The 26,084-nt window shown below is 46.7% G+C and overlaps 1 protein-coding gene across 1 annotated transcript in view; it reads left to right on the top strand.

The window, feature by feature from the left end:
• The window catches only part of AMOTL1 (angiomotin like 1), a 119,163-nt gene that overhangs the window by 35,147 nt on the left and 57,932 nt on the right, over window positions 1-26,084 (top strand). The window contains exons 3-4 of the mRNA XM_068988728.1: window positions 3,479-4,412; window positions 20,873-21,164. Of these exons, the coding sequence (XP_068844829.1) occupies window positions 3,479-4,412; window positions 20,873-21,164 (1,226 nt within the window). The remainder of the gene's footprint in view (window positions 1-3,478; window positions 4,413-20,872; window positions 21,165-26,084) is intronic.

The raw sequence follows: 26,084 nt of genomic DNA, 5'->3' as shown, positions 1-26,084 counted from the left end.
AAGGCCCACTTGACTTCAAATTCCAGGATGTCTGGCTCTAGATGAGTGATCACACCATCATGATTATCCGAGTTGTGAAGATCTTTTTTGTACAGTTCTTCCATGTATTCTTGCCACCTCTTCTTAATATCTTCTGCCTCTGTTAGGTCCATACCGTTTCTGTCGTCTATCGAGCCCATCTTTGCATGAAATGTTCCCTTGGTATCTCTAATTTTCTTGAAGAGATCTCTAGTCTTTCCCATTCTGTTGTTTTCCTCTATTTCTTTGCATTGATTGCTGAAGAAGGCTTCTTATCTCTTCTTCCTATTCTTTGGAACTCTGCATTCAGATGCTTATATCTTTCCTTTTCTCCTTGGCTTTTCACTTCTCTTCTTTTCACAGCTATAGATTATTACAAGATATCAAATATAGTTCCCTGTGCTATGCAGTAGGTCCATGTTGGTTACTGATTTCATATATGAAAAGTGGATGTGAAAGTGAAGTCACTCGGTCGTGTCCGACTCTTTGCAACCCCATGGACGGTAGCCTACCAGGCTCTGCGGTCCATGGGATTTTCCAGGCAAGAATACTGGAGTGGGCTGCCATTTCCTTCTGCAGGGGATCTTCCCAACCCAGGGATTGCACCCAGGTCTCCTGCATTGCAGACAGACGCTTTACCATCTGAGCCACTATAGTACTGTGTATATGTTAATCGCAAACTTCTAAGATATCTCCCACCCCCCAGCAGTTCTTTCCTGAATGCCTTCTGTGTATCGTGGTAGTGTTGTAGACAGTGGGTTCCCAGCATGTGTTAAGATAAGGCTTTCTGTTCCCTGGTGCTAGAGAATTCTAGTAGAAGACAGGTAATAAATACACTGTTGATTGAAAGAGAAGGCCAGTGACAAGGCCAGATGTTAGGCTGTTCAGGACATTTAGCAACTGGTTAGGGGAGGTGGCGGAGAAGGCAGTGGCACCCCACTCCATTACTCTTGCCTAGAAAATCCCATGGACAGAGGAGCCTGGTGGGCTGCAGTCCATGGGGTCGCTAAGAGTCGGACACGACTGAGTGACTTCACTTTCACTTTTCACTTTCATGCATTGGAGAAGGAAATGGCAACCCAGTGTTCTTGCCTGGAGAATCCCAGGGACGGGGGAGCCTGGTGGGCTGCTGTCTATGAGGTCTCACAGAGTCGGACACGACTGAAGCGACTTAGCAGCAGCAGCAGCAGTAGGGGAGCTGGAACCCGGGGAATGGTTGAGATCATAGAAGCTGGGGCTGCAGTCTTTGCTGTTACAGAGACACCCAAAACATCATCTACTGTCACCTTTTCTCATATTTTAATACCGAAAAGTATAAGAGGAATGTAGTCCTTGATAGCAGCCCCTGCTAAAAGAAGGTAGTAAACTCAGTTTATGTGTATCTAGGTATATACACATATATATGTGTGAGTATGTGTGTATTTATATATCTTGTAAGAGTATCACAACCACCTTCATTTTTTTCTTATTTTACTATAAACTGAAAACCTAGCTTGGCACTTGATTAAATGTAGGGAGCAAAGGGGACTTCCCTGGCAGTTCAGTGGTTCCGACTCCATGCTTCCAATGCAGGGGACGTGGATTTGAATGCTGGTTGGGGACCTAAGATCCCACATGCCATGTGGTGTGGCCAAATACATAGATAAATAAATTAATGAAGTACCTCTACAATTCAACAATTAAAAAAAAAACTTCTTTAAAAAAATGGAGGGAGCAAAGGAAACAAAAGGGACAAAATTGTATCTGCACTTTGTATCTGGATGACTGTTTGGTCATAGATGAGGATGCCATTTATCAGAAAAAAGGCAACTTTGGGGAAGAGAGACGGTTTGGGGGGAAATAATGTGTCCTTCGTATATATAAAAACATAGAACCATCACTGCTTGGAATTGTAGGGCTGAAGGCTACTTAGAGATGGGCTCACTTAGCTCCCTCCATTTACAGGTAAGGATTTTGAGCCCAAAGACAGCAAGTGATTTCCTCAGAGTCTTATCAGTAGTGAGTAGTAGAATGTTTACTAGCCTATCACTATAAATATCCTCAATACACTCCTTCTAAGTACTTTTGTGAAAAGGCATGAATTATATATTTCATGGTACTCTTTTACTGGTTAAATGTTTGACACCCATTACATGCAGGCACTAGGTTGCTTGTTGTTGTTCAATTGCTAAGTTGAATCCAACTCTTTGCAACCCCATAGACCACAGCACACCAGGCTTCCTTGTCCTTTACCATCTCCCAGAGTTAGCTCAAACTCATGTCCATTGAGTCCATGATACCATCCAACCATCTCATCCTCTGTCATCCCCTTGTCCTCCTGGCTTCAGTCTATCCCAGCATCAGCGTTTTTTTCCAATGAGACAGCTCTTTGAATCAGGTGGCCAAAGTATTGGAGTTTCAGCTTCAGCATCATCAGTCTTTTCATTGAATATTCAGGGTTGATTTCCTTCAGGATTAACTGGTTTGATCTCCTTGCAGTCCAAGGGACTCTCAGGAGTCTTCTCCAGCACCACAGTTCTAAAGCATCAATTCTTCAGTGCTCAGCCTTCTTTGTGGTCCAGCTCTCACATCCATACATGACTACTGGAAAAACCATAGAGTTGTATGCTAGGGAGACCCAGATGAGGAGCCACGATCTCTGCCTTTAAGATGTTCAAAGTCTTGTTTGCATAAATAAGTGCCATCTGACACAATTTAGCAACTAAACCGCAACTTGTGATGATTGGTCTTTGGGATGTATGACAACAGAGGTTCGATATCAGAGAAGGAGGGCTCAAGCCTGCTGGGGTGCAGCAGGAAGGGTTTTACTTAGAAGGCAGCTTTTAGAGCCATCACTCAAAGCACATCTAGGACTTTCCCAAGAAAAGTGTAGGGAGATGCATCTTTCCAGGCAGAGGGATGAATGGGGACAAAGTCCTGGAGGCCAGAGAGAGCTAGCATGTTTGGGAACTCTATGTTCTTGGTGTGTTGCTGGAACTTGAACTCTCAGAGCAGTAGGGCGGGCAGTGGCTGGAGTGTTCGGAAAGTGGAGACGGCAAGTGTCACTTGCTTGCTTTCTGAGGACAGTTAGAAGAGAAGAGAGAAGAGAAGCCAGGTAGCACTTAGAGGTTTACACTGGGCTGTGAGAAGGTGGTTTCTCTTTTTGTTGTTGTTCTGATTTTAATTTTTTAAGATGGGAAAGACTGTTTATATGATGAAGAGAAGGGGTCAGTGGAGAGCTTAAAGGGAGAGCTTGAAGGCCTGACCAGGGTCTAGAAGGAAGCAGGAAGTGAGGGGAGGAAGAGTGGGAGAGCGCACTGAGCTGGAGAGATGCTCCCTGGGATAAACTGCAGGGTAAATGGGGGTGACGGGGTATTGGAACACTTTAAATGCCTCTATCATTAGAAAGTTCATTATTCACAATATACACTGAGACCTGTATGGAACAGCCTGACATGTTTTTCCCATGTTTATCTTCCAGTTGAGGATCCTCTCTGTAACTTCCACCCCCTGAACTTCCCGAGGATCCCAGAGGTGGAGATGAGAGGTTCCGAGGATGCGGCAGCTGGAACAGTGTTACAGCGGCTGATCCAGGAGCAACTGCGCTATGGCACCCCGACCGAGAACATGAACTTGCTGGCCATTCAGCACCAGGCCACAGGGAGTGCAGGGCCAGCCCACCCCACCAACAACTTTTCTTCCACGGAAAACCTCGCTCAAGAAGACCCACAAATGGTCTACCAGTCAGCACGCCAGGAACCGCAGGGTCAGGAACACCAGGTGGACAACACTGTGATGGAGAAACAGGTGCGGTCCGCACAGCCTCAGCAGAACAACGAGGAGCTGCCCACGTACGAGGAGGCCAAGGCGCAGTCCCAGTTCTTCCGGGGACAGCAGCCGCCGCCGCCGCCGCAGCAGCAGCAACCAGGGGCCGTGGGGCACAGCTACTACATGGCCGGGGGCGCCAGTCAGAAGGCCCGGACTGAGGGCAGGCCGACGGTGAGCCGCGCCAACAGCGGACAGGCGCACAAGGACGAGGCGCTGAAGGAGCTCAAGCAGGGCCACGTCCGCTCTCTCAGCGAGAGGATCATGCAGCTGTCGCTGGAGAGGAACGGCGCCAAGCAGCACCTCCCTGGCCCCGGGAACGGAAAGGCGTTTAAGGCGGGAGGGGGCCCCTCCCCAGCCCAGCCTGCAGCCAAGATGCTGGACCCCCGAGGACCTCCACCTGAGTACCCCTTCAAGACCAAGCAGATGGTGTCCCCGGTCAGCAAGACCCAGGAGCATGGACTGTTCTACAGTGACCAGCACCCCGGGCTGCTCCACGAGATGGTCAAGCCTTACCCTGCGCCCCAGCCTGCAAGGACAGAAGTGGCCGTCCTGAGGTACCAGCCACCCCCAGAGTACGGGGTAACAAGGTGATTATCTAGCCTAGAGAATTTTAAAAAATTTATTCTTTTAATTGAAGTATAGTTGATAGATAATATTATTACTATTTTGCAGATGTACAGTAGAGTGATGCCTAGTTTTTAAAGATTATACCCCGTCTATAGTCATTATAAAATATTGGCTATATTCCCCATGTCTTACAGTGTATCCTTGTAGCCTGTTTTATAGCTAATAGTCTGTTCCTCTTAATCCCCTGCCCCTACACTGCCCCTCCTCCTTCCCTTCCCCACTGGTCACCACTAGTTTGTTTGCTGTATGCCTGAGTCTGTTTCTTTTATATCACTTTTACTAGTTTGTTGTATTTTTTTAGATTCCACATATTAGTGATAGCAAACAGTGCTTGTCTCTCTCTGTCTGACCTATTGCAGTTAGCAGAGTGCCCTCCAAGTCCGTCTGTGTTGCTGCAAACGGCAAACCTTCATTCTTTAATATGACTGAGTGGTATTCCATCATGTGTATCTACCACAACTTCTTTATCCATTGATCAGTTGATGATACTTGGGTTGCTTCCCTATCTTCTGTGAAGTTGCATCGTCTATGAATGCACGATTCTTGATCTGTGCCCCTTTGAACACTTTTGCAAACGTGCATGCTCAGTTGCTCAGTTGTGTCCAACTCTTTGCAACCCCGTGGGCTGTAGCCCACCAGGCTCCTCTGTCCATGGGATTTTTCCAGGCAAGAATATTGGAGTGGGTTGCCATTTTTTCCTCCAGGAGATCTTCCCAACAGAGGGATCAAACCTGTGTCTCCTGCATTAGCAGGCAGATTCTTTTCCATTGAGCCACTTAGAATGCTGCTGTGAATACTGTGATGCATGTGTCTTTCTGAATTCGTGTTTTAATTTTTCTCAGATGTATACCCAGGAGTGGAATTGCTGGGTCATACGGTAGTTCTGTTTTAGTTTTTTGAGAAACCTTCATACCGTTTTCCACAGTAAGCCTAGTGGTTTCACTCATGGTTTTAATACTCATTATTTTCAAGGCATATTAGGTTTTTGTCATCAGTTTTTTTTTTTTTTTTTTTTTTCGGTCTGTGCACAATATTTAGTAAGCAGCATTTTGGCCAAAATATATAGAGTAAGACAGAATAGAGGTCAACTGGGGATTTTCTCCAGGTGTTCCAGAAGGCGGGTGGGGATTTCTGAGTTTAGGGCGGAGCCTCCATTGCGGACTGTCCCTGGGGAGCTTGGCCCAGTGGTCTAGAGGAGCAGTGGTTTTCCTGGCTGGCTTCGTGGAGAGTGTCCAAACTTCTGGAACATGTTATTACCATGGGGTTTTATAGAGTCTTTCTTCACTGTAGATTTTAAAGGAAAATGTAGTCTGAATTCTAGAACAGAGGAGCTAAAGGGACCTAGAAATCATACAGCCTCACCCCTTTAATCAATAGAAAAGTGAAAGTGTTAGTCGCTCAGTTGTGTCCAACTCTTCGTGACCCTGTAGACTGTAGCCCACCAGGCTCCTCTGTCCATGGGATTCTTCAGACAAGAATACTGGAGTCGGTTGCCATGCCCTTCTCCTGGGGATCTTCCTGACCCAGGGATCGAACCCGGGTCTCCTGCATTGCAGGCAGATTCTTTTACTGTTTGAGCCACCAGGGAAGAATATTCAAGAGATGAGAAACCCAGTTCCTGCAGTACTCAACTCTGAGGCGGCTGGAGTGAGGCTCAGGTATCCTGACTCTCAAAACCATTTTCCCTGCATCGCCTTAATTGCTCCAACTGATGAATTCAACAACACTTACCGTGTGTGTAGTCTGTGCAGCCCTGTACTCAGTTCAGAGATAAAGTTACAGTTTCCACCCTCAAGGTCCTCCCAGCATCGTCTCAGGGAAGCCAGCATCTGAACAGATCCTTGGGCTACAGGGTACCATTTTAGGATAGAAAGGTGCAGAGAGCATTCGAGAACCGGACAGAGTGCTATGACTCACAGCTCAAGGGCTTGGGGAGAGCTGCATGGAGGAGGTGGCGTTTGAGTTGGGTCTTGAAGAATAAATCAGAGCTGTGGGATAGAGGTGAAGTAGCCGGAGGTACTATGCAGGGAAAGGCCATTACTTCAGACCAGAGCTTAGGGGGTTTTGTCTGGCATGAGCTGCAGTCATGCAGAGCCATGGCGGGGTAGGAAGTGGCAGAAAGTGTGTTTGGACGAGGAAATTGAGACCAGTTGATGAAGATCTTTGAGTGTCATACTAAAGAGTTTAGAATTTATCCATAAACAATTGCAAGAACCAGTGTTTTTCAGTAAAGACTGTGTTGATGTTTACTAGGCTAATGTTAACGGCAGCAAAGGATGAATTAGAGAAAGGGGGAACCTCGAAGCCATGAGGACCATCAGAGATGGGGTCAGTTGTGTCCAGTTAAGACCTGGGGAGGGTAGCCCAGCTTTGAGGTCGTAGGTATGGAGGAGCATTATATGCTGAGAGAAATAGAGCTGACATCATTTAATGATTGATTAGATATGGACACTTGGAAATAAGGCAGTTGGAAAGCAAACTCTCAGGAGAGAAGTTGGCTCTGGAGATACCCGTTTGGAAATTGCTAGAGTTTAGATGTTTTTGTTTCGGAAACGGCAATGGCAACCCACTCCAGTACTCTTGCCTGGAAAATCTCATGGACGGAGAAGCCTGGTAGGCTGCAGTCCATGAGGTCGCTAAGAGTCGGACATGACTGAGCGACTTCAGTTTCACTTTTCACTTTTCACTTTCATGCATTGGAGAAGGAAATGGCAACCCACTCCAGTGTTCTTACCTGGAGAATCCTGGGGAAGGGGGAGCCTGGTGGGCTGCCATCTATGGGGTTGCAGAATCGGACATGGCTGAAGCGACTTAGCAGCAGCAGCAGATGTTTCTGAGCTTGCTCTGCCTGGGGAGACTGTGGAACATAACAGAAGACAAGTGGGTCACTGCCTGTTATGGCTGTGTCTTCATTCTCGCCAGAGGCTTTATTTATCAGATTCTAAATCAAATGAGCTGAGATTTTCCCGAGTGACCCCAATGGCTGGGTGCAGGGCCTACTTTGGCTGTACATCTTCTGAAAAGAGAGTGACTGGGCCTTGGCAGAGAGAGTGAGCTGGCCTGTCACTCACTTGGCAGCTGCTGACCCGTTTCCCTGCCTTCGGTGGCAGTGGCAGTTTTGAAGCAATGTACTGACCTGCAGGCCCCTGACAGGCAGCAGGAGGCAGTGGACACAGTGTGACCCCACTGGGGTATCCACATGCAGCCTGGGAGAGCTCTTGTTCTCACCTTTTTATGAATCCTTCTTTTATGAAGCCAAGGAGAAATTGAAATTTAAAAGCTCTCAGGTTGGAAGAGGGAAAATATATCTTCAAATCTCTGGTTATTAGCACATTGATTTGCCAGAGTTAAATAATCCATGGTACTGATTGCAGAATCATATCAGAGTTTGGGTTGTGATAGTTCACATTTTCTTTCTCTTAATCATTTAACTCTGTGTCTAGAGCTTGATCAAAAGTGGAAATATCCCCAGTCTCCTTACTTCTCTCGGGCTTTATTCTTGGTTACGTGGCAGGGCATAAAGGGGTCTTGCTGCTTTTTACTATTTGGCAGTAGGTATGCTGTGAGTGGAAGACAGGAGGGGGGAGGAGGAAGCTATTCCTGGAGGGCTGCCCAGGTATTTGTGGGCGGTGTCATGTGTTTCAATGTGATGACGTCAGAAAGAAGCAGCAGTGTCTGAAGGATTTGAGCTGGTTGCCAGGCTTGGCAGCTGGGTCCACATGACACATCAAAATGCCCTAGAAGATGTAACAGACAGACCATTGAGGCTCAGCCCCAGAGCTACAAGGTGGCTTTGTGAGCCTGGCCGCAGCTCGCCAGCATGGCTCCCCCAGGGCAGCCTTTGGCAAGCAGGGTAAACAGAGTTGCGTCCACACCAGCCCTGCTTCAGACACATTCAGTGTGGTCTGAGCTCCAAGGACTGGATCTGAAGCTCAGCACGGTGTGATGTTCAAGCTATCTTTGACCCAAAAGAAGAGCCATTGCATGCGTGCTCAGTCATTTCCGACTCTGCAGCCCTGTGAACTGCAGCCCGCCAGGCTCCTCTGTCCATGGGATTCTCCAGGCAAGAATACTGGGGTGGGTTGCCATGCCTTCCTGCAGGGGACCTTCCCGACCCAGGGATCAAACCTGTGCCTCCGGCGGCTCTTGCAGTGGCAGGCAGGTTCTTTCCCGCTCAGCCACCTGGGGAGCCCAGAGAAGAGCAGGTCTCCCTTTAACTTCACTGTGACCTTCCCTTGTGCTTAACAGTTTGTCATTAACAGTGATGGTTTGGGAAGCCGCCGGCTGTTGGGTCAGTGCGTCATGGACGACCCTTGAGTCAGGGAGGCCTTTGTCTGAACTGGGCTCGTGTTCTGGCCTCGAGCTGCAAAGATGGGCTCAGTATGTTGTGGATATTCAGCGCTCTCACCCCATCCATCACACAACTGTCGAGACTTCACTGCTTTCTGTCTAGAGATGGAAAGGTCTGAAGAGCACAGAGCTTAGTATGAGTAAGAACCTGGAGTTCTGGCCTTCGTTACTGATTTACCATAGCTTACGGATTCTCTCACCTGCTCGGATCCGCGGACCATGGGAGGTGTGTAACAGGTCATGTTCTCTTCTTGTGGGAAACCCCATGGACAGGTCACTGGTCAAGGCCTCCTTGACTTCCATCACTTCAGTTCAGTTGCTCAGTCGTGTCCGACTCTTTGTGACCCCATGGACCGCAACATGCCAGGCCGCCCTGTCCATCACCAGCTCCTGGAATTTAGTCAAACTCATGTACATTGAGTCAGTGATGCCATCTAGCGATCTCATCCTCTGTCGTCCCCTTCTCCTCCCGTCTTCAACCTTTCCTAGCATCAGGGTCTTTTCAAATGAATCAGCTCTTCACATCAGGTGGCCAAAGTATTGGAGCCTCAGCATCAGTCCTTAAAATGAATATTCAGGATTGATTTCCTTTAGGACTGACTGGTCTGTCCCATTAATGGAAGTGAAGGCATGAATGAATACTGCGGAACTAGATCTCACACACCACAGCTAAGTTTGCATGCTGCAACTCAAGATTCCAAATGCCGCAACAAAGGTCCCCCAAATAAATATTAAAAAAGAGATGACGTCAGAGCCAGTGGTGCTATGGATCCCCTTCCACAGAACATGCTTGCTTTGTCTCTTCACAGGCCAGCTATCACCACTGCCATCCTTCCCATCAGTTCAGGGGGCTCATGGCTTCTGCATTCATGGAGGGACCCTGTGGTGTGCTCAGCCTCCCAAATCATGCATGTTTTCCTTAGAATATTCACTATGAATTTTCCTCTAGAGAAACCTCCTGGTTTGGTTTTATTTAGCACAGAGTCAAAGTTCCTGATGCTCTCTGATGCTCAGGTGCTTCAGCTGTGTCCAACTTTTTGCAACCCCATGGACTGTAGCCCACAAGGCTCCTCCATCCCAGGGATTCTCCAGGCAAGAATACTGGAGTGGATTGCCATGCCCTCCTCCAGGGGATCATCCCAACCCAGGGATGGATCCTGGGTCTCCTGCATTGCAGGTGGATTCTTCACTGTCTGAGCCACCAGGGAAGCCCCCATGCTCTCTGGGAACGTGTCAGACAGTGCAGTGGGGAGAGGGGGAACAAAGAGGAGAGTCCTGGAGCCCACGTGGCCGATTAGAGAGAAACCATGCCTCTCGCCAGGAACCCACGCAGACGCGGCAGTGTGGCCAGAGTGCAACAAGCGTGAGAATTCGGGCTGAAGAGCAGCTTTACTCTGGGTGGGTGTGAGGTCTCAAATGTGCTGTGCAGTACAACAGAGAATGTTCAGTGGCCCTCTCTCACTCTGAGTTGGAAAAGGCTAGAGGAGGAAGGGGGATTTTCGGAGTGAGTGTGTTTCCAAAGTGCGGATTTGCAGTTTAGATAGTTAACGAAAATGAATTGCTATGTGGCATTAAAAGGTGAGCTAAATCCAGAGTTTTTGGATTAACCACCATGAGTTGCTCTGAACAGAAATGAGGCCAGGGAGTTTTTGTTTTTTTTTTTTTATTCCACCAGCTAAACATGTGTTTTGAATACCAGCATTCAAATTTACGAGTTTGTACAATTTTTAAGCTGAATTGTGGCTGGATGAGCCAAGTAAAATGCCCTGTTTATTGTGAGGAGCAACTCTGCGGTGTGGGAATTTGAAAAGGCTGGGGTCAAGTTTAGGTTGCTTTCTCAGGAAATGTAACACAACTCCAGCTGCAGTGCATTAAATGCGTGGCTTCTCCAAACAAGAGGATCATCCATATGCATCCTGCCTAGCCATAGTTTGGGTTTTAGTTTACCCAAGAGTCTAGACTCAGTCTGAACACTTAAGAGTCCTGTGTCACACCAACAGAGGGGTCCAGGTGGGAAGGCTGTGGGTTTGGGAAAGAAGATTTGAGGGGTTTTAAGTCCTGGCTCTTCCACTTTGTAGCAAATTGCTTAAGTTCTCAGAGCCTCAATTTCCTTATCTGTAATTTGTTGTAGCTGATGTTTCCTGAAAGTGACTGATTTTCTTCCTTACAACAATGAAACGCTTTCATTATAAAAAATCTAGTAATATAGATCCTATAACTCCCACTTCCCCACTCCCTAAAAAATGGTTAAGAAGGGAAATAGAAATTGCCTGCAGTTCCATTATCCAGGCAAAACCACTCTTAAATACTCTGTTCACTGTTGCTTTCACAATCAGAAAATATAAGAAAATACTCTAAATTGGAAACCTCTAGGGAAGAGGTATTTTTACTGAGGGAGAAGTCGTAAAATTTGAACCTTGCCATTTGTTATTTTCACCTCATCTTAAAATTATTTTGTCATGTTTACTTCCTCTGATTATTAAAATAACAGTGCTGATTTTTTACTATCTCTATTTTCTAATTTTTCTATGAGAGAAAGTCTCTCAGTCATATCTGACTCTTTGTGACCCCATGGACTATACAGTCCATGAAATTCTCCAGGCCAGAATACTGGAGTGGGTAGCCTTCCCCTTCTCCAGGGGATCTTCCCAACCCAGGGATCGAACTCAGGTCTCCTGCATTGCAGGCGGATTCTTTACCAGCTGAGCCACAAGGGAAGCCCCTGTGGCTAGTATATGTTTTTCTATGATGAACATATACATTAGTGCAGAACTTTTTGAATAGCTACCCATATTCATTGTAGAAATTACATAAAGAATAGAAAAATAGGAAGAGAGAAAACAAATCCATGAATTTGTCATCTGGAGATAGTCATTCTGTCCTTTTTCATAGTTCCTTCTAGTCATTTTTCTGTAATGTTTTACTCAAGCAAAGTCCTAATATGTATCATGTCTTGAGAATTTTAAAGAATCTTTGCTTTGAAGCTCAGTAGACATTCATTGAACTGATTGTTAATATTGAAAAATTGAAAAAAGTTGTTTTGATTTTAGTTGTCTATTAATAACTTTGCTTTGGGAAATTTATTTAGCTGTTTGCATTTTCTCTTTTGATTACTTGGTCACACATCCTTCTTATCCATTGATGTCTCTTTTCCTGTTATGTTTTAGACAACTTTTGGCAATCACACAAGCCATATTAAATGTTAGCACGATGGCCTAATTGTAGATAAACATGTTGTTGTTGTTTAGTCACTAAGTCATGTCTGACTTTTTTGTGACCCATGGACTGTAGCCCGCCAGGCTCTTCTGTCCATGGGATTTTCCAGGCAAGAATACTGGAGAGGGCTGCCAGTTCCTTCTCCAAGGGGTCTTCCCATCCCAGGGACAGAACCTGCATCTCATGTATTGGCAGGCGGACCCTTTATCCCTGAGCCACCTGGGAAGCCCCCAAAACATATAGTATTTTGAATATAGGTTGCTAGTCACCATTGATGCTTGCAGATCTGGGGTTAGTTGAGTGGGGACTACTGGTCTGTTTGCATGAAATGCTCTGTTGCTCACTGAATTCTGGAATTGTTTCCAAAATGAAACCTTTTGATGTACATGTAGTGTGGACCAAAGCAGTGCTGAACAATGGAAATATCCTGTTGAGGAGGGAGGGGGGAGGGATAAATTGGAAGACTGGAATTGACGTATAGATGCCACTATGTATAAAATAGATAACTAGTAAGGGCCTGCTGTATAGCGCAGGGAACTCTACTCAGTACTCTGTAATGACCTATGAGGGAAAAGAATCTAAAAAAGAGTGGAGATAGATTTGTGTGTGGGTATATATATATATATATCTGTACATATATATATACACACACACACTCTTTTTTAGATGTGTGTTTGTGTGCCTGTGTGTGTAACTGATTTACTTTGCTGTACAGCAGAAACTAACACGACATTGTAAATCAGCTATACTCTAATAATAAGAATTTAAAAATTTAAAATGCTAAATTAAAAAACTAAAGACATTGACATCCTTTAAAAAAAGAAATATAATGTGGGTCAGATATCTAATTAAAATTTTTCTCACAGCCACATTTTTATAAAGTTAAAACAAACAGGTGAAATTAATTTAAAAACATGTTTTAGTGAACCCGTTTTTAAAAATTGAAGATAGTTAATTTACAGTGTTGTTTGTGTTAGTTTCTGCTATGAAGCAAAGTGATTCATTTATACATTTTACTTACTACATTAAATTTTTTTTCTGCTATTGAATATTGTTCCCTTTGCTGTACCGTTAAGACTTTGTTATCTGTTTTATGTATAGTAGTTTGTATCTGCTAATTCCAAACTCCTAATTTATCCAACTCCAATTTATCCACCCCCCCACCCCGCCCCAGCCAAGCCTTCCCCTCTTTGGTAACCATAAGTTTGTTTTCTGTGTCTGTGAGTTTATTTCTGTTTTGTCAGTCAGGTCATTTGTTTCATTTTTTTAAGATTCCAGATACAGGTGATATCATATATTTGTGTTTGTCTGACTTCTCTTACTATGAGAATCTCTGGGTCCATCGTAGAGATTGCTGCAAATGGCATTTCTTTCTTTTTTTGGCTGAGTAATATTCAACTATGTATGCCTATCACATCTTCTTTATCCATTCATCTGTGGGTGGACGCTTAGGTTGCTTCCATGTCTTGGCTATTCTAAGTAGTGCTGCTGTGAACATTGAGGTGTATGTGTCTTTTCAAATCGGTTTTTGTGTTTGGTGGATATATGCTCAGGAGCAGGATTGTTGGATCGTACAGTAACTATATTCTTAGTGTTTTAGGAACTTCCATACCGTTAGTTAATCCATTTTAAAACGTACATTTAGATGCATGTTTTATTTAACCCATTATATCTAAAGTATTATCATTTCAACAGGTTATCAACATAAAAAACGATTGCTGAGATATTTTACCTTTTTTGTACTGTCTTAAAATTTTGATGTGCCTTTTATATCTCGTGCACATTTCAGCTCAGATGAGACACATTTCAGGTGTTCAGTAGCCACATGGGATTTGTGGCTAGTGTTTTGGACAGTACAGGTCAGAGAGTGAGGATCTGTGTTCAAGAGAGAGTGTCCCGACATGCATGGGCATCACCTTGACATTATACTCTTGTTCTGCATTGCAATACAAGAAATCTCTTCAGAAATAGAACCTTCTGTGGTGCTAGCATTTGCTTTGTTTCCAGGTTGAAGCTTTAGGGTTAGGGACTGGGATTCTCCACACAGGGTGTAAGAGGAAGGGACACCCAAGGGTGCATTATCCTTTGCTTTTCTCCTGACACCCATTAGCAGTGTAATAAGAATAACAGAGGCTAGCTAGCAGTTATTAAGTATTTTCCCAATGATAGACACTGTGTGCAGTGCTTTATATACATGGTGTCATTTAATTCTCATAACAACTCTGTGAAGTAGATAACTACCGTTATCCCCATTAAAAGGTGAAGAAGAAGTTAAAAACTTGCCCGTGGTTACATGGCTAGAAAGAAGCAGAGAAAAGAGTCCCATATTAAGGAATACTGCAGTCTTGTCCCAGCATGAGGCGATAGCCCTGGTATGGTAGAGGTATGTGAGTTCCAACCCCCAGTTCATAGCCCATTGTTTTGCTTTGTAAAGACTGAGATCTCTGGTTTATTAATCCTCTGAGCTTTAGTTTGCATACTTTAAAAACAGAATAATAATATATGTTGTGAGAGCAGGGAATGTCCAAGCTTGTGAGAATGAAATGACAGTGGAGGTAAAGTGCTATTCATGGCACGTTTAGTACGTTACACATTTAGGTGTAGTGTAAATACAAATGTTTAAACAAGCTTATTTATGGGAACTTCCCCGGTAGTTCAGTGGTTAAGACTCTGTGCTTCCGATGCAGGGGTCATGGGTTTGATCCCTGGTTGGGGATCCCACATGCTGTGAGGCACGGCCCCCAAAAAAAATTTTTAAGAGAATATATAAACAAGCTTATTTATGAAGGCTTGTTGTGTGCAGAGAGAAGCAAAGGGGCTGTTGAGTAGTAGCTGTCACCAATGACCTTGCTTCCCTAATCCAAATTACATTATCACTTCAGTCTTGAGCTGCATTTTGTGTATGAGAAAGGAAGCAACATGGAGCTGTGTTATTAAATTAGCAGTGTCCTGACTGGAGATTCTAACTATATTATCCAGATCAAATATAAATACCAGAGGTCTCTTCCTCAATAAAACAGTGTTGAAGTTCATAAAGCATATATGACCTCCTAACTGGGTGTTGGGCTCTGGGGCCAAATCAACTGACAAAAATGTACTGGGTACCAATTTAGTGTAAGTCATAATTTTCTACCCTCAGAAAACATGCATGCTACTAATTAGGAAGAATAATAATGAATGAAAAATGAAATTATATTTAAATAAAAATTCAAGAGAACAAAACCATGACATAGGCCAGTGGTGGTAGGTTGTCAAGACTGTGAGTCGGGCAGGGCTGTAAATTAGCGAGCAAGAAATGAGTGCAGATTCCAGGTCAGGCTATGTGTCACGGTCCCAAGTCATTAATGATGGAAGATCAGCCCATATATATTCCCTGTATGACCCTATATTTTTGAATCATAGATGTGGCTCTTTGTTTTTTTTTATTAAAATTTTTTTGATGTGGATCGTTTTTAAAGTCATGGTCCAAATCATCCATGATGGAAGAGCAGCCCATATATATTCCCTGTATGACCCTGTTTTGAATCATAGATGTGGCTCTTTGTTTTTCTATTAAAATTTTTTTGATGTGAATCATTTTTAAAGTGTTTATTGAATTACTTACAGTATTGCTTCTGGTTTATGTTTTGATTATTTTTTTTTTGGGTCATGAGGCATGTGGAATCTTGGTTCCCTGACCAGGGCTCAAACGCGCACCCTCTCCATTGGAAGGTGAAATCTTAACCACTGGACCACCAGAGAAATCCCAGATGTGGCTCTTTAAATGTTCCTTGATTCTTGTTTCTAATACCTCACTGTGGACTTGGGGCAAAGAGGCTTTTCAGCCCTGCTCAGATATATTTAATAGTCAGTTCAATGGCAGGTGGGAAAAGATCCCTTTCTTCAGTGTTCCAAGATTTCTCCAATTCCGTAAGACAGGAGCAGAACCTGGTGGTGGTCCTGCCTTGGTGCGTGTGAGGATAAAGCGAGGTGATGAGTTGTGCTTCCTGGCAGATGGTATAGACCCTTAATAGTGTTAGTTGAGTGCTTCTGTAGAAGAGATTAACCTGCGAAAGACAATAGCATTGAAGGTAAGTAACAGTCCAAGAGAACAACACAGGGGCAGGTTTCTAGCCTTCATGCTTCCCCTGAGGCGGCTCGAACGTACGGAAAGCTCTGATGCTTTCTCTAGAGTGTGAGTCAGGGACGTGGCACCTGGCAGCAGAGGTCACAGGGCGCCTGCCTGTCCTCCCTGTGTTCCCCCGCACTGTTTAGGGAATGAGTGAGCTGCAAGCTCTGGAATCCCAAAGCCTGTGCTTGCATCTTCTTTATGTTTCTGTTATCTCTGCTCTATTTTGTTTGGGAGAAGGAAATGGCAACCCACTCCAGTATTCTTGCCTGGAGAATTCCATGGACAGAAGAGCTTGGCGGGCTCCAGGCCATGGGGTCGCAAAGGGTCGGACACGACCAAAGCGACTCAGCACAGACCTTCTTGTGCCTTGTTTTCTCACCTAAATACAGAGACTTGATAGTGATGCCTATTTTATAAGGCAGTTATGAAGGTCAAGGTGAGATGATGTGTGTAGCAGTGCATACTACAGTGGCTGGAGTCAAAAGTGCTCAATAAATGTTAGCCGTAACAGAAGAAAATTATTGGACTTCTCATGAAAGCCACACTCAGGGCTAGGCTCTGGGTTGTTGTCGTTCAATCACTGAGTTGTGTCCGACTCTTTACTGCAGCATGTCAGACTCCTGTGTCCTCCACTGTCTCCTGGACTTTGCTGAAGTTCACATTCATTGAGTCGGTGATGCCATCCAACCATCCCATCCTCTGTCCCCCAACCATCCCATCCTCTGTCACCCGCTTCTCATTTTGCCCTCAATCTTTCCCAGCATCAGGGTCTTTTCCAGTGAGTCAGCGCTTTGCATGAGGTGGCCAAAGTATTGGAGCTTCAGCTTCAGCATCAGTCCTTCCAGTGAAGGATTAAGGATTAAGTGAAGGATTGACTGGTTTGATTTCCTTGCAGTCCAAGGGACTCTCAAGAGTCTTCAGCAGCACCACAATTCAAAAGCATCAATTCTTCAGTGTTCAGCCTTCTATGGGATACAGATGATACTAATTATAATTATAGTGGTAATAGCTAACGTTTGTCCAGTGCTTAATTTGTGCCCAGCTTTATACATATTAACTCCTTCAGTCCTTTAACTTAAGCCAAGTGGTGGTATAGTCCCAGGATACCGAGACAGGTGTCAAGTAACAGCTCTCTGCCTTCACATTCTAATAGAGGAAGTAAGTGAAAGTGTTAGCCGATCAGTTGTATCCTGCTTTTTGCTACCCTATGGACTGTAGCCCACCAGGCTCCTCTGTCCATGGGAATTCTCCAGGCAAGAATACTGGAATGGATAGCCATTCCCTTCTCCAGGGGATCTTCCCGACCCAAGGATCGAACCCAGGTCTCCCACATTGCAGGGAGATTCTTTACCATCTGAGCCACCAGGGAAACCCCAACAGAGGAAGTAAACTCTAGTCAAATAGACAGTTGTGGCATAGAATTCTGGGCTTACCTTTACTAGCTCAGCTGGTAAAGAATCTCCCTGCAATGCATAAGACTCTGGTTCAGTTCCTGGGTCAGGAAGATTCTCTGGAGTAGAGCGTGGCAACCACTCCAGTATTCTTGCCTGGAGAATTCCCAAGGACAGAGGAATCTGGCGGGCTAAGTCCATTGGGTTGCAAAGAGTCGGACACCACTGAGCAACTAAGCACAGCACAACATAGAATTCTATACAAGGTAGTTTCTCAATAAATATTGGTTCCCATCTCCTTTTTCTTTTTTCTCTGTGTCTATTGCGAAGAAGTCTTTATCCTAATGGTGGCTGATCAGTAGCATTATCTTTGGGAGTGGAGGATATCTTGATTCATAGCACTGGTCTGATGGTGTGTGACATTTTCCTGTGACCACCCCCCCACCCCCCCCCACCCCTACCGCCACACACACACATTGTTCTTTCCCCTTCGTTTACTCTCATCCAGATCTGCCTTGTACGGACCTTTGAGCCCACCCGCCCCAGTGGCTGAGAAGTGGAGCCAAGGAACAGTGTTTTGCTCTCCTGGCTGTACATCGTCCATTGTAATACCATGCTTCTTGAATGTGTATTCTTGAATGTGTAACTGGGTTATTTTTTGAAGCCAGTGTTCTCTACTTATCATAAAAGACTTCCTATTTTGAAAAACCCATTCTTTCTGTCCCTGAACTTGGCAAGAACCTTTTTCCTGCATTGCCACTCAGGTGGCTAGTCACCATCATGGATGACTTAGGCTGGCATTATGAAAACTTCCTTTTTGTTATATAAGGGAAGATGACCGAGAACATAGGCCCATCCTTGAATGTGAGTTCCAAATGCCAGAGCCCAATAAATATCAAAAGGTAGAAGCCCCACCCTGAAGCCCATGCCTGAAGGGTCAGAGGGCAAGTCCTGTTGGGGCCCTGATGCTTCATCTGTGCCCACCCCAGCTCCAAGGAGACATGCCATGCTTGTTGTCTGCGTTGGATGAAGTGGGAAGGGAGAACTTGGAGATGGGAATGGGTGTCTGCCTTTGGATTGAGGCAGTGTAATTTGTGATATTTTGTCTCTTGTCAAGGTAACCTCTTTGCATGAAAAATACACTGTAGAATTTAGCCAGGCTGCAGGAATGCACTTACTCACAAAGGACCTGTGGTGTTTTGGGTCCACAACTGATAGGAATCCCTGTGTGGGGGTGAAAGTTGGGCATTGTGAAAGGCAGCCAAGGGCATTTCACTCTCACTGTGGAGTTGGACCTCGTACACACAGACATCCTCATGCACACGAGACAATACATTCACGTATACTTCAGTGTAGAAGAGGCACAAATTCATCAAACTGCAGAAACGCTTTATTTCTAATGAGAAGGTCAGATAGTAATCGCAGGTGTGGAAAGGGAGGGAAGGGGGAGGGTTTACACCTCCCCACCCCGAGCACTCCTTTCTGAAATCTGAGGCCCGTAAGGAGTAAAGAACCACCTTAAGCTCCATGGTTCCCTACTTTGACTCAGGGAGCTTAGACCCCAGCTATTTTAACATGAAATGGATGGGCTCCTAGATCAAAACCATAAGGAGATCTAGTTGGAAACTAGCTTGGGAGCCCGGTGGAGCACTCTGATGTTGGGTACCAGAACAGAGCCAGTGGTCAGTCACTCGGGTGGGATCCCTGGGTTTCTTCTGAGGTTATCTTTAGGGGCGTTTGCATCTCCATGCAGGGAGGGCTCAGGTGACACCCTTTCTTCTAGAGTTTGACGTTTAGCTGCAGAAGTCAGCATTCAGAGGATGCTTAATGCTGTAAGATACACTTGCACAGTGAGATATGGAGGCTCACACAGTCCAAAAACGCTGCGGCAAATATACTTAAAAGGAAATATAAGGTCAGATGACCTCTGAGGATAAAGGGAGGTAGTTCTGAGAGATTTGGCCCTGGAGGATCAAAAGGAATGGAGGTAACACATGAAAATGTTACAGACTAGAAGGCGCTCAACCCTTTGATATAAAGAAGTCAGTGATTTGGGGGTTGCTGATAATTCTTAGCACCCCAGTTCCCAGACTGAGACCTATAGGTTGAAGGGGTAAACAAGAACACCAGTTTCCTCAAGTCTACAGAGGAGAGATAGCCATGGTTGCAGAACTAGATGCCAAGACTATCTTTGCTGTTTATACTATAGAGTTGTTGTTAGGAGCTCTTGGCGTAGGCTGGAAGAAAATACAGTGATTCTTAGGAAACCGATTAACAGAATCAGGAGGCGGGGATCCTTCGAAGGGGGGATTGGAGATGAAAATTCATGGCTTCAGATAAAGAAGCTCGTACCAGAATTTGAACCATCAAGGAACATCTGTGTTTTTCTTAACCTGGCTGTTGTTGTTCAGTCACGAGGTCATATCTGTCTCTTTGTGACCCCATGGATGGCAGCTCACTCCTGTGTCCTGCACTGTCTCCTGGAGTTTGCTCTAATTTACGTCCATAGAATTGATGATGCTATCTGACCATCTCATCTTCTGTCACCCCCTTCTCCTTTCGCCTTCAGTCTTTCCCAGGTTTCCTCACTGGGCACCTTTGGTCCATCCTTGCCAACATACATCCTACCCACAGGCATGAAGACAGCTCCTCCCCTGCCCCCTCCACACTCCAAGGAGGGTTTGGCTTTGGCTCCCAGAGGCCCATGCCCATCCCTCTGGCCTCATCTCGCTGTTCCTGCCGTCTGGGCTCTGTGTCCACTTGCTTTCTTCCACTTGATCTGCTCCTCTCCGTCCTGCCTTAGGTCCCCTTCGCCCCTGATCCTGGAAAACTTCCTCCGCTTCTCCACCCCCTGCTCCCAGCCACTCTTTACTCCATGTCTGTCAGCAGACTTCAGCTCAGGTGTCTGCTTCTCAGAGACCATTTCCCTGACCCTCTGTATGAACTGGCCACTCAGTGATTCCCCATCCCTGTCCCTCGGGTTGATTCTTGGAGAGGTGTCATTGCTTTTCAATACCCAGCTTTGCGTGTTCATCATTTGGTGGTGTGCCCATCTCTCTCTCTCCAAGAACATAAACTTCATGAGAGCAGGGAAGGACCTTGTCTGTCTGGTCCACCTTTTCCCGATGGCCAGAGCAGTGCAGATTCAGAGGGAGAGCGCTGAATATCTGTGGGATGGGGGGTTGAAGCTGCATCTCTCAGCCCAGCCTGGACCCTGCGTTGATGCTGACCCCTGGCATCACTGTGGGTGGACCACCCACAGTGCCTGTGCTGTGGGCTTTCCTCCCACCCCACCCCCACCCGCGCCCCAGCCTGTGGCCCTGGCCCTGACTCCTGGTCTGTTCCCTTGCAGCCGCCCATGCCAGCTTCCTTTCCCGTCCACGGCGCAGCAGCACAGCCCGGTGTCCTCGCAGAACTCCTCGGTCAGCGGGCCGCTGCACTCCGTGCCCCTGCCGCTCGGTCCTCCCATGGCCCTGGGCGCCGCGCCGCCCCCGCCCGCCGCCTCGCCCAGCCAGCAGCTTGGCCCTGACGCGTTCGCGATAGTGGAGCGAGCCCAGCAGATGGTGGAGATCCTCACGGAGGAGAACCGCGTGCTGCACCAGGAGCTTCAGGGTTACTATGACAACGCCGACAAGCTCCACAAGGTAGGGGAGCTTCCCCAGGGACGGGGCGGGGGAAGGTTCTCGGTACTCCAGGTAGACAGATCGAATCCGGGGCTAGCGGGACCTAAGGCAGGAGTGAGAGGAGCAGATCAAGTAGGAGAAAGCAAGTGGACACAGAGCCCAGTCGGCAGGATCAGCACGAGATGAGGCCAGAGGGAAGGTTCTCGAAAGGCACATAGTTCCTTACGTCTCAAGGGGGTTGATTCACTGACTCACTGGCCAGCGTTTAATTCAACACCTTTTCATGCCAGGCACCATGTAAGGCTTTAGGAAGACAAAAGTAAATATGCCAGGGTGCCTCCCTTGGAGGAGCTTATCTTCCAAAAGAGGGAGAGTCACTCCTTCAGGTTTGATGGAGAAATCAAAAGCTTTCCCGACAAAGCAAAAGTTAAGAGAATTCAGCACCACCAAACCAGCTTTATAGCCAATGCCAAAGGAATTTCTCTAGGCAGGAAACAAGAGAAGAAAAAGACCTAACTACAGAAAATAAACCCCAAACAATTAAGAAAACAGTAATAGGGTAATACATATCGATAATTGCCTTAAACATAAATGGATTAAATGCACCAACCAAAAGATATAGGCTGGCTGAGCAGATGAAAATCTGTGCATATATGTACTTCCACTTACCTCATCACTCTGCCTGACGGCCTCCTGCCAAATGGTAATTATTTTATATTGTTAAGTTACTCATGTTCCCTTTATGGCTTGCAGTTGTAATTATCTTGTATTTTTTGTCTGGCTATTGATTGTGAAAACTGATATACATCTTTTACTATTGATTATGTTAAAAAAAAGCAGGGGTTGCGGGGGAGTCACCCAAGCTAAACCTGCAGTAGAATGTCAAGGGGGCTACAGGAGAGACAGGAGAGGTGCCCCTGGACAGGGACTCAGCAGCTAAGCAGCATCTCCCCAAATGGACAGTGTGGGAGAGGGGACACCGAGAGGGATATAGAGCAGCAAGCTGAGAGAGACAGGTTCTTTCTTTACATCTAGGATCTCACACAGGAACCTGGTGATTGCCGTGTTGGTTTCATTAGCCGGTCTCTGCAAAAAAAAAGCAGTGATGCCTCAGCACCGAGGGCAGAGTGCGAGTTCCTGCATGCTCTCCTTCTGCTTGTGACTCAGCAGGTGGGGAGATGCTGCAGAATTCCAGCCCGTGTCTTTGTCATGGGATCATTAGGACGCACGGCAGCCTTCATTCTTAGGGCTTTATGCCGAAACCCAAAGTCAACAGGGAGACATCTATCCAGAGTGAACTGTTACAGGCAGTGATTTCACCATGACCCACACGCCAGCACCCGAAAAGCTGCAGGTAGAAAGGCCCTGCAGGTCAGGGACAAAAGTCATAGGATGGTTTCAGGCAGCAGAGCCACAGGGCACCGGAGTTTCCTTTCTGGGGACAAAGCGGCATGTGTGGTTGGGGCCATCTCATAAGAGTCTAGGGGCCTTCTCTGTCCTGGGCAGGTGGGGGCTTTTGTAAAGAGAAAAGTGGGACCGTAAACCCCCCTGAGCACAGCAGCCTTGCCCTTTGGTTCCTCAGGCCAGGGCTTGCTCCCAGCTGGACCACAGTGGTCACTGCGTCTGTATGACAAGGCTGCTCAGTGTTGACTTCGTGAAGCCTGGCCTTTCTGCTGGTCCGGGTGTCAGAGCCGTCAGCCCCTCAAGGGCTGGGTGCTGTGGGTGGGATGATGCAGCCGTTCACAGACGGGACCTGTCCCAGCGCGTTTGTGTGGAGCTTCTGCGGCGAGGGTCTGGAGCTCCCTCAAGTCAAGACCAGGCTTGGCTCCGAGAGGCCTGACCGCCTTTCCTGGAGGCGGCAGACGAGGGGCGGGGACCGGTGGGCTGCCCAAGATGGCGGCCTCCACCCTGGGCCGGTCACGCGGTTGCGCGTGTGCGGGCTCCTGGCCGTGCCTGGAAGTCACGCTCAGGCCTCAGCTTGCCTCTCACGCCTCCCGGGCAGCTTCTTTCCTGGTCCAGGCTGAAAATTGGGACTGGCCACCTCAGCACTTCCTGGGAAGTCTGTCGCTTTTTTTTTTTTTTTTTTTCTCTCTCTCTCTCTGAGGGAGCCCAGGAGCAGATGTGTCCAGGAGCTGTGCAGACTCCTGAGGACCCAGTGTCATTCTCCCGCTTTTCCATAAATATTTTGAACAGTTACAGGGAAGATGCAGAAACTGGGAGTTCTTATTATTCTTCACTGACTTTTTAAAAATTCAGACGTATCTTTATTGGCCTGTAACACACATCTTTCTTGATGTCGATGACCATTTTTGTTTTTGAAAACCAAAATCAGCCTCGCAGGGACTCAATTTCCCTGCACGGGTATGATCCTTAAGTTGCGCGGCCAAAAGCATTTTGGTAACTTCTGGAAAAGGGGAAAAATAGAAGGCTGTACCCCTTCTGAAATCCCAAACTCCTTCAGTCCCTTGAATGTTGTGAATGGGTCTGTAAATATTACATTTCATTAATCACTAATTAGGTGTGTATCTAATTGAAATTGTGGGTTTGAAAACTCAGATTTCGATGGATACGAGCCATATTCAGCACTAGTTCTGTAGCTCTCGGCAACTGGGACCAAGAGACACAAGAGCGGCCTGAAACCGTGACTGGGTGGTTCAAGGCCTGTGTTCCCGAGGTCGCCCTAGTCCAGGCCCCACTGCTCTGTGTGTCTCTGTAGCTGTGTCTCTTATTTGAGCCCCAGGTCTGGGGAGAGGCTTGTCCAGTGAGGTGACTGTACTCCTCGGGAATGAAGACCCCCACTTTGGGTGGTGCCACATCGTAGGATATGGCCACCCTGTGTTGGCAGGAACGCCCATTCTGGAATCCTTCTTCACAGCCTTGGGAGTGCTCAGAGATTCATCTCCAGGGCAGAACCAAAAATAGATAAATTTTTAATTGCAGGGCTTTAGCCTATGTGCGGCACGCCAGGAACACAGCAGGAAACAATGACTGAGCTCAGAGGCTGCCAAAGACCCACCTGGAAATGAAGACCCTGTTTCCAGAGAGGGGCAGGGTGGTGATTACCCCTGTTAGTGTTGGAATGAGGACCGCGGACCCCCAGAGAGAGTGGCGGTTTTTCATCACTTCCTTTCGGCCACTCATTTTGCTTCTTTTTCCTCCCAAGTTTCCCTGAAGCATAATTGATGCATGGAATTTCCAGCAGAACCAGACTGTGGGCTCCTGAGCAGGTTGGCCTCAGAAGCCACCAGGGTGTAGGTGGATGTTTGAAGAGCCACATGTCGATGGTTCCTCTGTGCTTGCTCTAGCAAAGACCCGCTTCTTTTGTCAGTAAAGCAGCAGTGGCTGTGGTTGGGCAGTCTGAGGCGTGGACGGCAGGCCTGTCTTCAACCCTATAGGTCCCTGAGTTGTGCATGTGAAGGTGTCTGGGGACAAGCCAGTCTCTAAACGGGGAAGGGCTGAGACTTTCTCACAGCCCCTCTCTGCCCCTTTGCTTCATGGCGGCAGCCGCTGCTGAAACTGTAAGCTTTGCACTCTGCTTGGAGTTCCGTTTCTGGGCCAGAGATTGCTTCTTGGAGATTCCCGGATCTCCTGCAGCCTGCCCTAAGAGCTTCCTGACGTCTTTGCTGGGAGCTGTGGAGGCAAACTCTCTTCATATGTTCCTGCTCAGACTCGGGACTGGCCCAAATGGTCTGTATATCAAGACCAACCTGTCCAACTCCTTTCACCTCTGACACACATTGTGTGTGTGTGCTAGGTCGTTTCCGTCGGGTCCAACTCTGTGCAACCCTCTGGACTGTAGCCTCCCAGGCTCCTCTGTCCATCAGATTCTCTAAGCAAGGATACTGGATGGGTTGCCATGCCCTTCTCCAGGTTATCCTTCCAATCTAGGGATCGAACCCATGTCTTTTATGTCTCCTGTATTGGCAGGCGGATTCTTTATCACTAGCACCACCTAGGAAGTGACATTAAGAGGGCGTTAAGATATTTTGACCCAAGGCGCTGAAGAAGAGGGTGTGGTCGTCCTTCTGAAGGAGTGTGCAGTCGGAAACCACAGAGCTTTAGACTTAAAATTCTTAAAGTGATTCTAGTCCAATTTCCCACTCCTTAGAAATCTCATGTCTCTGAAAGGAGGTCATTCATTTTTTCACTTGAATGCCTCCAGAGCAGAGATGCTCACTACTGGGTAGACTTCTGGAAGAGATTGTTAGGAAATTTTGCCTGAGGTTGAATCACAGTTTCATCTTGCTAACTTCCTACATACAGTTCTAGTTCTGTAAGAGATTTAAAGGTTAATTATGCAGTTGGTACTTTTGTCATGAGGCAGGGCACAAGTCTAGGGCTTTGGGGCTGTTTCTGCTCTCAAGGAGTGGACAGTCAAATCAGAGACACAGAATGCATCAGAATTCCAGTCAGCTGAATATGACATAGGAGAGTATATGAAATCAGGTGGAGGGAAGTTCCTATGGGTGGCCTAGTTGAAGAAGGCTTCACCGCTGCCCTGTCTTACTGGACGATTGTCCCTGCAGCATTGCCCATCTGTCTGCAAGCAAAGGCTACCTTTTACAGATGAAATTAGCATAGAAGTGGTGGTATGTTTTGGAGCCATCTCTTTTGAAAACAAAATTAAAAGGAAGGAACATAATTTTGCGGTAGGACTATGAGCAGGATTCAGGACAGGCTGTTCTTTCTGCTGCCACATGACCAATAATTCATGATATCTTTGGAAGAGCTAGAAAGGCCTCGTTGAAATAAGGGGACTGTGGAGGAACCCACTCTGGTATTAGGAGGCCTTTGGGAACATCCATGCCAGATGGAGCCTCGGTATTCGGCCCTGCCCCAGCTGGAGGCCACCGAGCAGGAGGCCCGACGCCCTGCAGCCTCGTCACCCACCTCTTCTCTGATGTGTCTTGGCTCCGTTGCAACCTCTGGGGCAGCGACCAC

The sequence above is a fragment of the Capricornis sumatraensis genome, chromosome 16 (assembly GCF_032405125.1).
Source record: "Capricornis sumatraensis isolate serow.1 chromosome 16, serow.2, whole genome shotgun sequence".
Taxonomy (NCBI): Eukaryota; Metazoa; Chordata; class Mammalia; order Artiodactyla; family Bovidae; genus Capricornis; species Capricornis sumatraensis.
The sequence above is the reverse complement of the archived record's forward strand: the minus strand, read 5'-3'. Positions and strand labels throughout refer to the sequence as shown.